Here is a 14,648-nt window from a genome sequence, read left to right on the forward strand (position 1 = left end):
GCTATGGCTCCAACAAAAAAAGTAAATAGAACCAGTATAAGCATAGGAAATAACATAGTATTATCCGATTCATGAGGATAAGAAAAAGCCTTCTTGTAGCCAAAATTCGTAATAGTAATAAGAGCCCCTTTTTTTACATTACCACCAATTCTATATGGCTTCTCATTATTATTCATTGTTAATAAATTATTCATTGTTAATAAAGGGGATAAAGGAAAATTTCTGTTAATCATTGTTTGCTCTTCTTTTTTACCCCATAGTTTTATTGAATAGAAGGAGCTACCTTTTTTGCCACTATAATTTTGAAAATTAATGTTTAAATGTCCTTCAAAAGTAAGTAAATAGATCCGAAACATATAAAATGCTGTTAATCCGGCCGTGGACCAAGCTATTATTGCAAAAATCGGTGAATACAACCAACTGTCACTAAGAATTTCATCTTTGGACCAAAAACAAGCAAGGGGTGGAATACCACAAAGAGAAAGTGTACCCACTAAAAAAGCAATTTGTGTAATTGGCACATGCTTTCTTAAACCGCCCATAAAAACCATATTCTGGCTTTTATCTGGAGAATATCCAACAATAGCTTCCATGGAATGAATAATGGATCCGGATCCTAAAAACAACAATGCCTTCGAATAAGCATGAGTAATCAAATGAAATAAAGCGGCTCGATAAGACCCCATACCTAGAGCTACCATCATATAACCCAGTTGGGACATTGTAGAATAGGCTAAACCCCTCTTAATATCTTTTTGAGCAAGAGCTAAAGTAGCCCCTAATAATACTGTTATTATACCTATCAAAGATATTAGATTCATTATGTAAGGTATAACTATGAAAAGAGGAAGAAGGCGGGCTACAAGAAAAATTCCCGCTGCTACCATAGTGGCAGCATGTATAAGAGCCGAAATAGGAGTAGGCCCCTCCATGGCATCAGGTAACCATACATGAAGGGGAAACTGCGCAGATTTAGCAACTGCGCCGGCAAATAATAAAGAGGCACATAAAGTAACAAATAAAAAATGAACCTCATTATTATAAATCACGTTATTAAATATTTCGAACAAATCTTGAAATTCGAAACTTCCCGTTATCCAATAAAAACCTAAGATTCCTAATAATAAACCAAAATCGCCTATCCGATTAGTTACAAACGCTTTTTGACAAGCGTTTGCCGCAACAGGTCGTGTGAACCAAAACCCTATTAATAGATAAGAACACATTCCAACCAATTCCCAAAAAATATAAATTTGTATCAAATTAGAACTAGTAACTAATCCCAACATTGAAGTATTGAATAAACTCATATAAGCAAAAAATCTCAAATATCCTTGATCATGAGACATATAATTGTCACTATAAATAAGAACAAAAATTCCAACAGTAGTGATTAATATTGACATAATAGAGGTAAGTGAATCAATAAAGTAGCCAAACTCGAAAGAAAAATCATTATTGATGGTCCAAGACCATCCATATTGATAGATAGAACTTCTATTTATTTGCTGAATAGACAGATCGACCGAAAAAATCATAACTATACTTAACAATAAAATATTGGGAAAAGCCCACATACGACGAAGATTTTTTGTTGCCGTCGGAAAAAGTAGGAGTCCCATTCCTATTAAAATAGGAATTGGAAGTGGCACAAAAGGTATGATCCATGAATATTGATATGTATGCTCCATAAAAACTTTTTTCTTATTCTTTCTTAATTAATCGTTTCTGATTCACCGGCTCTTATCTCTTTTGATGGAAAGGGAGCAATAATACAATCAAGATATTACAAAGTTAACTGGAATTTTCTATTATTAATCTTTTAATCTTTCTCAAATATTTCAAAAATATTCAAATTTCGAAGTTAGAAGTAATCAAATGATATCACCGAGTTACTAATGGAAAAAAAAAATATTCTTTTTTTTTTTCAAAATTATGTATCCTTTAACAGATTAATTACGAGTCTCATTCGAATTTGATTGAAAATGAAAATTGGGCATACTCTCTCTTCGAGCTTGACCAATTACCAATTAATAGAAAAAAATTCAAGTTTGTTTTTTATTAGGTAAATAAAATGGTTTTTTTACATTTTTTTGTTTTGATGTATTTTTCGTGTATAAATGGAGATGTATAAATTATAAATGTAGGACGACAAAAAAAATAGGCAGAGATAGAGAAGGAAAGACTCTTTTTTACGTTTTTTTGATTTCATCAATTCAATTTATATATCATAATAGATCCTAATCTATCCTATAGATTTGAATGGAGATATAAAAAAGAAACGGTACCAATAAATTAAATACAAATTCTTCTTTTTTTCTGGATAGTGTATGGAATATAAATAAAAAAAGGTTATATCATATTTTTTTTTTTTTTTTTTTCTAGAATAGAAGCATTTTATGTTATTTTCCCATCTCTATTTAGTTCTTATGAAATTTATATAGTAGTATATAGATAATTATAATCTAGAAAATCTATTAATCTAGAAAATCTATAGGAATAGATAAATAATGACATAAAGACACCGATCATTTTGTTTTAAAAATAGATGTCTTTGACATCCAACTATAGCACTAAATAACCTTTTTTTTGAATGGCAGTTCCAAAAAAACGTACTTCTACATCAAAAAAGCGTATTCGAAAAAATGTTTGGAAAAAGAAAGGATATTGGGCGGCGTTGAAAGCTTTTTCATTATCGAGATCTATTTTTACGGGTAATTCAAAAAGTTTTTTTGTACGACAAATAATTTTTTTTTAATCTGAATTGGTTTAACTCGAATAAGATACAAAGGTTTTCTTTTTTGAATATCTTTTTTTTTTTCATTTCCGGGATGGGGATTCTCATTTTCCCCATCGCCCCATTTGGTATCTTAGTGTTATAATAATTTGTTATTTTTATAATATTCAATTTCAATTTATAATAATAAATAATTAAATAATTAAATAATAAAAATTTGTATATTTATACTATAGCTATATCGGAGCACATATATATAAGAGCTTTAACTGGGTTGTTGAAACTAATCCATTAAGTTTCAATTTTGTAACTTTATGAATCATTATTTCTCTGAATTACTATATATCCTTCCCTTGCTTTCAACCCAATTGAGAAAACTCCCTTTATAATTTAGTGGATATACAAATAATGTATCAATTTAAAATGATCTAAAAAAATTCTATGTTTGTATAAGAAGATGAATCAAGACATATTTTTAGAATTCGAAATTCGAAATACTTTTTTGAAGTATGGTACAATTATGACAGGAATCGAAACGCTTTTTATATAACGTAACGTGTACAACCCAATATCTAGTTGGTTTGATAAATCCTTAAAACGCAAAATCCTAACGATTAATACAAAGCTATGCAAATTACATAAATCTTTTGAAATCATTGGATGTGGTGCTGAAATTGTGATCTCTAAAAATAATATTTTTTCATTCATTTATTCATTCAATTGATAAGCATTTTTTTTTTTATAGATTCATAAAAATCATATAAAAGAATGAGAGATGAATCATTAAAAAATTAAAATGATAAAGAACATTTTTTTGTTGAATTCTATCTATGAATTGAAGTTACAACTAGTTAGTTTAGTTACAATAGAGGAGTTCTCTTTTAGGAAAACACAAACTATAAAATCTCTGTTGAAATAATTAAATATTAAATTAAATATTAAATAAAAAAAAGGATAATTAAATAAAACGATAAATAATAAAGATTCTTTTTGAACCTTCAAATTGCTATTTAAACGAGTTTTTATTCATCAATTTAAATTAAATGCTTCTTTTACATTTTACATTGAATTGACCCCTTCACCTTCAATCTCGACGATTGAATAAAAAATGGCTTATTATGATTTCGAGCAAGCCGCTATGGTGAAATCGGTAGACACGCTGCTCTTAGGAAGCAGTGCTAGAGCATCTCGGTTCGAGTCCGAGTAGCGGCATAGTATCTTCTAAAAGAGATAGAATAAGTCCTATAATGAATTTAATTCCTGATTTCCATTCCATAAAATCTAGAAACCCTCGCTTTTTTCAGAATTCTTATGATTTTTTCAACTTTAGAGCATATATTAACTCATATATCCTTTTCGGTCGTTTCAATTGTAATTACAATTCATTTTTTAACCTTATTCTTATTAGTCGATGAAGTCGTAGGACTATATGATTCATCAGAAAAGGGCATGATAGTTACCTTTTTCTGTATAACAGGATTATTAGTCACTCGTTGGATTTATTCAGGACATTTCCCATTAAGTGATTTATATGAATCATTAATCTTTCTTTCATGGGGTTTCTCCCTTATTCATATGGTTTACTATTTTAAAAAGCGTAAAAATGATTTAAGCGCAATAACCGCACCAAGTGTTATTTTTACCCAAGGCTTTGCCACTTCGGGTCTTTTAACCAAAATGCATCAATCCGCAATATTAGCGCCTGCTCTCCAATCCCAGTGGTTAATGATGCACGTAAGTATGATGGTATTAGGCTATGCAGCTCTTTTATGTGGATCATTATTATCAGTAGCTCTTCTAGTCATTACATTTCGAAAAGCCATAAAAATTATTGGTAAAAACAATAATTTATTAAATCAGTCATTTTCGTTTGGCGAAATCCAATACATGAATGAAAGAAGCAATGTTTTATTAAACACTTATTTTCTTTCTTCTAAAAATTTTTACAGGTATCAATTGACTCAACAATTGGATCGTTGGAGTTATCGTATTATTAGTCTCGGGTTTATCTTTTTAACCATAGGAATTCTTTCGGGAGCCGTATGGGCTAATGAGGCGTGGGGATCATATTGGAATTGGGACCCAAAGGAAACTTGGGCATTTATTACTTGGACCGTATTCGCGATTTATTTACATACCCGAACAAATAAAAATTTGGAAGGTGTAAATTCCGCACTTGTGGCTTCTATGGGATTTCTTATAATTTGGATATGCTATTTTGGGGTCAATCTATTAGGAATAGGTTTACATAGTTATGGTTCATTTACATTAACATCTAATTGAATTGAATAAAAAGGCTAAGCCTAACAAATACTAAGATAGGACAGCGTATATATAAGAAAACTTATTGTAAGCTGTCAAGAACCTTTTGAATCACTCCACTACTTGATTCAAAAGGTTCTAACAAAAGCCAAAGATGTCTGATTAAAATTCAATTTAATTCTTTTACCTTTTTTTACTTAACTTAAACTTAAGAGAAGAAAAAAGACTTCTTTCTTTTTTTTTTCACTGTACAACGAACAATTTTAAAAATCATAGGATTACTTTTTGATTTTTTGTTTTATTCATCAAAACTATCTATAAAAATAATTATATAGAATAGTTTCGACCTTCTCACCTGATAATGAGAGGACAAAATCCGGATAAATACCAATACCTATTACTGGTAGAAAGATAGAGATCGAAACAAATAACTCTCGTGGTCCAGAATCAAAAAAATAAGAACTTTGAGCATTAAATAGCTTGTATCCATAGAACATTTGACGTGACATAGATAATGAATAAATAGGAGTTAATATCATTCCAATTGACATTACGAAAGTAATTAGTATTTTTGGCATTAAAAAATATTTTTGGCTGGTAATTATTCCAAAAAAGACTATCAACTCTGCAACAAAACCACTCATGCCCGGTAATGCAAGAGAAGCCATCGATAAGATACTGAACATCGTAAATATTTTTGGAATCGGAATAGCCATTCCACCCATTTCGTCGAGATAAAAAAGACGCATTCTATCATAACTCGTTCCTGCCAAGAAAAAAAGTGCAGCACCGATAAATCCATGAGATATTATTTGTAAAATAGCTCCGTTGAGTCCCGTATCAGTTATAGAGCCAATTCCTATAATTATGAAACCCATATGAGATACGGAGGAATAGGCTATTCTTTTTTTTAAATTCCGTTGACCAAGAGATGTTGAAGCTGCATAAATTATTTGCATTGTACCCACTATTATCAACCAGGGAGAAAATATGGAATGAGCGTGGGGTAATAATTCCATATTGATGCGAACTAATCCATACGCTCCCATTTTTAATAAAATTCCGGCTAGAAGCATACAAGTACTGTAATGTGCCTCCCCATGGGTGTCTGGTAACCACGTATGTAAGGGTATAATCGGCGATTTGACAGCAAAAGCAATAAGAAATCCAATATAGAATATGATTTCCAGTGCGACAGGATACGATTGATTAGCTAATGTTTCAAAATTTAATGTTGGTTCATTAGAACCGTATAAACCGATACCCAAAACTCCTATTAATAAAAAAATGGAACCCCCCGCAGTGTACAAAATAAATTTTGTAGCCGAGTACAGACGTTTCTTTCCCCCCCACATGGATAGAAGTAGATAAACGGGAATTAATTCGAACTCCCACATGATGAAAAAAAGTAAAAGGTCTCGAGAAGAAAATGATCCTATTTGACCACTGTACATTGCTAGCATCAAGAAATGGAATAATCGCGAATCTCGAGTAACTGGCCAAGCCGCCAAAGTAGCTAAAGTAGTGATAAATCCTGTCAGTAAAATGGGCCCTATAGAAAGTCCATCTATTCCCAATCTCCAGTAAAAATCAAAAAAATTTATCCATTTATAATCTTCCTCCAGCTGGATTAATGGATCGTCCAATCGGAAATGATAACAAAATGCATAGGTTGTTAGAAGGAGTTCAAATATGCATATACACATAGTATACCACTTAATTAGCTTATTTCCTCTATGAGGAAGAAAGAAAATTAAAGAACCTGCAGATATTGGTAAAACTACAATTATTGTTAACCAAGGAAAATAATTCGTGGTAAAGACAAGATGCACTTGGACCAGAAAAACCCGTGCTCAAAAAAGATTTTTTTTGAGCACGGGTTTTTTCAGTAAAAAAAAAATAAAATGGATTCAAAATGTATTCAAGTGGGGTTTTCGGGAACGTATCAATAAGCTAGACCCATACTTCGAGTTGTTTCATGCCATAAATAAACTCGAACGCTCAAGAAATCTGTTGGACAAGCGGATTCACATCTCTTACAACCAACACAGTCTTCTGTTCTTGGAGCGGAAGCAATTTGCTTAGCTTTACATCCATCCCAAGGTATCATTTCTAACACATCGGTGGGGCAGGCTCGGACACATTGAGTACACCCTATACATGTATCATAAATTTTTACTGAATGTGACATGGGATCTATAATTTTTTGAACATCATAAAATTTCAATCTAGTAAACTTGTAAATGAATCATTATAGTTAAACACCAGATGAATCAACGATTTACCAGAAATTTTCTAATCAATTTCCTTCGGGATCAACTCATAAGAAAGGACCAAGATACTTTGATTTCTTACGTTTTCGAAAACATGATGTAGATTCCAACATATTGGACATGCTAATTCAAATTGGTGAATCTTATAATTTAATATTATTAATATTACTTATTCAACAAAGTTGATTGATTGATACGCGTTGATTTTCTGTTACGATAAATTGAGGAAACAATAGCTGATCCAATAGCTGCTTCAGCGGCTGCAATAGCTATAACAAAAATTGATAAAATATTTCCTTTTAATTGCCGACTATCAAAAAAATCAGAAAATGTTACAAAATTTATATTAACCGCATTCAGTATAAGTTCAAGACACATAAGGGCCCGAACCATATTTCGACTCGTGATCAATCCATAAATACCGATAGAAAATAAATAGGCACTCAAAACAAGTATATGTTCGAGCATCATTGACCAACTCCTTATCAATTTCGATTCATTTTAATATGAACAATAATTCAACGGATTTGATTGACTAGAATAGAATATAACAAAAAGAATATATTGGAAATATCTCGAATAAACGAATTTCTATTTTATATTTTATACACGAACAAGAATTCAAGGAAAATAGATGCGATAAGACAGAAAAAAGTTTAATTTGGATTGCTTGCTATTCCTAGTTAGAAAGATTTATTACTGACGAGCCACAGCAATTGCACCTATCAAAGCAACTAAAAGAATTAGTGAAATGAATTCAAATGGAAGAAAAAAATCTGTTGCTAAATGAATTCCAATTTGTTGACTATTACTTATCAAATCTTGTTCTATAATTTGGTTTGATCTTGTAGTCCAAATAATCCCGTACCATGATGTATCTAATATAGTAGTAATTAGCGAAACAAGAATACTTGTACAAATCAACGAAGTAAGGCCATTCCCAATGGTCCACAGATTAAAATTTTTATAATATTCTGAACCATTCATGAACATCACAGCAAATAGGATTAAAACATTTATGGCTCCCACATAAATAAGAAGCTGGGCAGCAGCTACAAAATGAGAATTTGAGAGAATATAGAATAAGGATATACAAACAAGAACCAATCCCAATGAAAAGGCAGAAAAAATTGGATTGGTAAGTAATACCACTCCCAGGCCCCCTAATATAAGACCCGATCCCAGAAAAACTAAAAGAAAATCGTGTATTGGTCCAGGCAAATCCATTATATGTAAAATAAGAGATAAATAAATCGAAATGCTTTTCATGATCTTATTGACCCGACCAGGAATTTTTTTTTTATGATACGTTCCTAATTGAATAAAATCCTAATCTATTAGGTGTGAATTGATCTAAGTACAATTATTGTTTCGTTTTTAATTCTTTTTTTTTGTTCGGTTCGAAAGGGTATTTTGTTTTTTGAAACTATATATTTCGAAATAATTACGAATATATTAATAGATTTTCAAGAAAAATGAATTCGAAATTCTTATCAACCAGTTAATTTGTAATTGAATTTTTATTTATTGACCAAACAAAGAGTAAAGGCCTCATTCTTTTAAGTCAAACCAAATATTCTTTTAACTTAAACCAAAACGGAACCTTAAAAGAATTGGAAATTTCTCTTTAATAGAATAGGAGGTTTACTTACTCAGTTTTTCTTTGAGGCGAATTCAAAATTGTTCGAATTGTATAATCGTCAATTACTGACATTGGTAAACGGCCCAAAGCAATTTGATTATAATTCAATTCGTGACGGTCGTAAGTAGAAAGTTCATATTCTTCAGTCATTGATAAACAATTTGTTGGACAATACTCAACGCAGTTACCACAAAATATACAAATTCCGAAATCAATACTGTAATTAAGCAATCGTTTTTTTCTAATATCCGTTTCAAATTTCCAATCAACAACAGGCAGATCTATAGGGCATACACGAACACATACTTCACAAGCAATGCATTTATCAAATTCAAAATGGATTCGCCCACGGAAACGCTCTGATGCGATTAATTTTTCATAAGGGTATTGAATAGTTACAGGTAAACGATTTGCGTGGGATAAGGTAATCATGAAACCTTGACCAATGTACCTTGCTGCTCGGACTGTTTGGTGGCCATAATTCATGAACCCAGTTACCATAGGGAACATATCGTGAATATCTATGAATAATTTTATGTTTGTTTCTTTCTCTTGTTTGAACCAAGTCATGAATCTCGTATTCTTTTTTTCTTTACAGTGAAAGAAGTTGGAAAGAAGTTGTTAATAATAGATTACCGAGAGAAATGGGTAAAAGAAATTTCCATCCAAGATTTAATAATTGGTCCATTCTTAACCTAGGTAAAGTCCATCTTGTTGCGATAGAAATAAACAAAAACAAATAAGTTTTAGCTAATGTAATAAAGATACCAATTGTCGTTCCAAAGATTCCATTCATTTTATTTATTTCAAATAGCTCAGGGACGAATACGTACGGAATGGAAATATTCCAACCCCCCAAGTAAAGAACTGTTACAAATAAGGAAGAAAGTAATAGATTTAGATAGGAAGCAACATAAAATAAACCAAATTTGATACCCGAATATTCGGTTTGATACCCTGCTACTAATTCTTCCTCGGCTTCTGGTAAATCAAAAGGTAATCTCTCACATTCTGCTAGAGAAGAAATTAGAAAAACGATAAACCCTATTGGCTGACGCCACAAATTCCATCCCCAAACCCCATATTTTGATTGCGCCTCAACTATATCAACTGTACTTGAGCTGTTAGATAATTATAGTCGATGATAACATCACTGTTCCCATCGCTAGTCCAAAACCGTACATGAGGTTTTCAACTCATACGGCTCCTCGTGGGTCACAAATAAATTTAAGGACCGAATCAGTATTATTTCTCTTCGTATGGTTGTAGAATAGATAGAGAAAAAATGGATTGGAAGGTCCAAAATTATACCAATGGAATTCTGTCTGCTATATTATGAAGAATAAAAAAAGTGCTTCTGAATTGATCTCGCCCGTTACTAATTTCAATTTTTATTTGTTGAGTAATAACTTAAGCCTTCAATAAAATACTTCTTGTAGAAATATCAATAGATATTTCAACCCATTGTTTTCGATTACGAAAAAAATTAAATATTACATTAGCTCATAAATCATGACACAGATTATATCTCTCTATATATATGAAAGAAAGAATAAAAAAAAAAAAAATATTTATTTTTTATTCTTTCTTTTTCGTTCCTATTCTTCTTTCTGATCTGAGAAAATTACGAATGGGGGCTTAAACTAAAAAATAGTAAAGGATTATTTCGTTCCTGATAGTCATTACTTTAATCGGTGGATAGGAGCATACTCTGGACCGGAATCGTGGGTAGTACTGCCTACTCATTTCTACTAATTTAAAGCCCCAATTAGTATTCTTTTTATGTTATCCAGAAATATCCTTTTTATATAATTTACATAATCTCCATTACTAATCCTTTGTGTATTTTGGTGTTCCTAACCATCCACTCATTTTTTTGTTCAATCCCCCGTTTGGTTTGGCAATACATGTATGGGAATCTATACAAAGGATAGCCAAAACTCTATACGGTTGATCTTTTGAGCCCGCTTCAAGCTAGATTGACTAATCAACCCGTCTTGGGGTAAAGACTTCTTCCACTTATGTTTTCTTCCACTTAACTCTTGTACATAGGAAATGAGATTAAATTTTTTTTTGTTTAATTTACTGCGAATTTATAAGCTGCTTTCTTTCACTCATATATAACTATCTAATTTAGTTTATCAACCTGAAGGATAATAAAATAACGAAGATATCTATTCAATCCATTCAGCTTATTTTATAGAACGAAAGGAATAGGGAAAAGAAAAGTTTATATTTCAACGAATCGCACGTAGAGATATTGATAAAACACATAGAGTTAATGGTATTTCATAACTAATCGATTGAGCAGCAGCTCGCAGACCACCTAAAAAGGAATATTTATTATTTGATCCGTATCCTGACATAAGAAGTCCAACAGGAGCAATACTTGAAATGGCAATCCATAAAAAAATACCGATATTGAGATCGGCTAAAATAAGGCGAGAGCTAAAAGGAATTACTGAAAAACTTAGTAAAATGGATATGACTGCTATAGACGGTCCAATACGGAATAAACGAGTATTTCCTCTAGATGGAAGAATATTCTCTTTGAAAAGCAGTTTTGTTCCATCTGCTAGAGCTTGAAGAATTCCCAAAGGGCCGGCGTATTCAGGCCCAATACGTTGTTGTATTCCTGCAGATATTTCTCTTTCTAACCATACAATTACTAGTACACCTATTGTGATTCCCAATACAAGAGTCAAAATAGGGACAAACATCCATATGATCCCATAGACCTCTTTTAAGGATTCCAATCTGTAAAAGGAATTGATATCTTCTACTTCTGTTGTATAAATTATCATTTCAACGATCAACTTCTCCCATAATGATATCTATGCTACCTAGTATCGTCATAATATCAGCCAATTTCATTCTTTTAACTAACTGAGGAAGAATTTGCAAATTGATAAAACCCGGCGGGCGAATTTTCCATCTCCAAGGAAAACCACTTTGATCTCCTATCAGAAAAATTCCTAATTCTCCCTTTGGGGCTTCCATTCTCGCATAAAGTTCTTGTCTCGGTAATTCAAATGTAGGAGAAGGTTTTTTACTAATGAATCGATATTCAAAATCATTCCATTCTGGATCCCTTTCTCGATCAAAACATCGGATTTCTAAATTCTCATAGGGACCCCCCGGAATTCCTTCCAGGGCCTGTTGAATTATTTTTATGGATTCCGTCATTTCACTGATTCGGACTAAATAACGAGCTAATGAATCTCCTTCTTTTTGCCACTGGATTTCCCAATCAAATTCGTCGTAACACTCATAATGATCAACTTTACGAAGATCCCATTTGATTCCAGAGGCTCGTAGCATTGGGCCGGATAGACCCCAATTTATTGCTTCTTCTCCACCAATAACCCCTACCCCTTCAACTCGTTCTAAAAAAATAGGATTTCGCGTAATAAGTTTTTGATATTCAACAATTCCTGTTAAAAAATAATCACAGAAATCCAAACATTTATCTATCCAGCCATAGGGTAGATCGGCCGCTACTCCTCCGATACGAAAATAATTATGCATCATTCTCATACCGGTGGCAGCTTCGAATAGATCATATACTAATTCTCTTTCTCTGAAAATATAGAAAAAGGGGGTCTGTGCACCAATATCGGCCATAAAAGGTCCAAGCCATAATAGATGAGAAGCTATACGACTCAACTCCAACATAATTACTCTGATATAGCTGGCTCTTTTAGGGACTTGAATATTGCCCAATTGTTCTGGTCCATTTACGGTTATTGCTTCCGTGAACATAGTGGCTAAATAATCCCAACGTGTTACATAAGGCAAATATTGTATAATTGTTCGGTTTTCCGCAATTTTTTCCATTCCTCTGTGTAAATAACCTAATATTGGTTCACAGTCAACAACATCTTCACCATCTAGAGTAACGATGAGACGAAGAACACCGTGCATTGATGGGTGGTGAGGTCCCATATTGACTATCATAAGGTCTTTTTCTGTAGCTGATAGATTCATAAGTTTTTCCTCGATTCATTCTTACATGAATTGTTGAAAACGAAAAGAAGTACATCAAAATGAAAAATATAATAAATCGACTAATTCAATCAAATTAACGATTTTTTGATTCCCGAATATCCAACTCACTAATTAATTCTTTATAACGTATGTTATTTTTCTTTGATAAATAAGACAGAAGCCGTTGACGTTTTCCTAGAATTTTACGTAGACCTCTCTGAGATAAATAGTCTTTTTTGTGCAATTCCAAATGTGAAGTAAGTCTTCGTATCTTATTGGTGAAACTGACTATTTGAAATTCAACGGACCCCTTGTTTTCTTCTTTTTTTTCTTGAAAAATAACTGAGATGAATGAATTTTTTACCATAAAACAAAAATTTCTCTCCCCCTTTTTTTGAATGTGAATTTTACTGATCAGTAATAATAATAATACCATTCATTTTAATATGCACAATGATTTTAAGTTCGTTATGAACTTTATAATTTTTTCAAATAAAATTAATCAATCCGGTTTTCAATCATAATATATGGAAAAATGTACCATTGACGAATTTTCAAACGCGGATACATATGTATCCTTACCATACTGAAACGACTGCCATTATTACTATTAAACCAATAGCGATTCATACAAGCTAAATCTTCTAATCGATAATTGGGCCAAAGAAAGAACTTTAATTTAATTAGTTTCTTTTTATCACTATCAAGATGTTTGTTTTTATTCAAAACTTGACCACAGTTTTTTACATTATTTAAAAATACTGGATTTCTATGCATACCATTTTTATCCCTTGAATTGAAAGAAATTCGAATTCGCAATTCTCTCCGGTGGTTAGGGGATAAAATATTTTCAGGAATAAACAAATCATAATGATTTTTGTCTTTATTTTCAGTCATTTTTTGATGTCTTGCAATGGATTCATCAAAATTATTTTTTTCAATATAGTTTTTTTTTTTGCGTCTTTTTTTTTTTTTGCGTCTTTGATTAATTTCATGTTTATTTTTATGAACCAATGAAATACTTATAGTTTGATATAGAATAAATTGTCCATCAATTTCTACATACCGGCGAATTGGTTCGATAATCAATACTCCTTTTTTGAGTAGGTATTGATAAGTTAAAAGTAACTTATCCGCCGAATCCATCAAAATATCCAGATTCGTTCCTCCTCTTCTAACAGAGTATAGAAAAGTTTCATTCATATTTATCAGGCCAAGAATGAAAGAATATGCTTTGATATTTTTGATTATTTTTTCATCGAAAGAATCAGCATCCCATCCGAATTGAAAATACAAATACTTTTGTAGGAATAAACGAGCTTCTCTCTTGCTCTCGTCTTCCTTTCTATGTTTTTTTGATTTACCAGAATCTTCTTCAACATCTTTTTCTTGATTGTCTGATTTACCTTTTTCTTGATCTGATTTACCTTTTTCTTGATTGGATGATTTACCTTTTTCTTGATTGGATGATTTACCTTTTTCTTGATTGTATGATTTACCTTTTTCTTGATTGGATGATTTACCATAATCTTCTTCAACATCTTTTTCTTGATTGTATGATTTACCTTTTTCTTGATTGGATGATTTACCATAATCTTCTTCAACATCTTTTTCTTGATTGTATGATTTACCTTTTTCTTCATTGTATGATTTACCATAATCTTCTTCAACATCTTTTTCTTGATTGTATGATTTACCTTTTTCTTCATTGTATGATTTACCATAATCTTCTTCAACATCTTTTTCT

The 14,648-nt window shown here is 31.6% G+C and overlaps 1 protein-coding gene across 1 annotated transcript; it reads right to left on the reverse strand.

The window, feature by feature from the left end:
• Positions 1-8,668: 8,668 nt before the first annotated feature.
• Positions 8,669-13,317, reverse strand: LOC149509713 (NAD(P)H-quinone oxidoreductase subunit H, chloroplastic). The gene is made up of 2 exons (XM_089757672.1): positions 11,166-13,317; positions 8,669-10,045 (listed from the first exon to the last, which is right to left on the reverse strand). The coding sequence occupies exon 1, from the start codon at positions 12,899-12,901 to the stop codon at positions 11,720-11,722; it is 1,182 nt and encodes a 393-aa protein (XP_089613798.1). The 5' UTR covers positions 12,902-13,317; the 3' UTR covers positions 8,669-10,045; positions 11,166-11,719.
• Between the last annotated feature and the right edge of the window lie 1,331 nt (positions 13,318-14,648).

The sequence above is a fragment of the Durio zibethinus genome, unplaced genomic scaffold (genome assembly GCF_047325235.1).
Source record: "Durio zibethinus cultivar Kanyao isolate XHJ-2024 unplaced genomic scaffold, ASM4732523v1 HiC_scaffold_122, whole genome shotgun sequence".
Taxonomy (NCBI): Eukaryota; Viridiplantae; Streptophyta; class Magnoliopsida; order Malvales; family Malvaceae; genus Durio; species Durio zibethinus.

Coding starts and splice junctions, on each gene's coding strand:
- LOC149509713 (XM_089757672.1), bottom strand. CDS start 12,901: ATGAATCTATCAGCTACAGAAAAAGACCTTATGATAGTCAATATGGGA.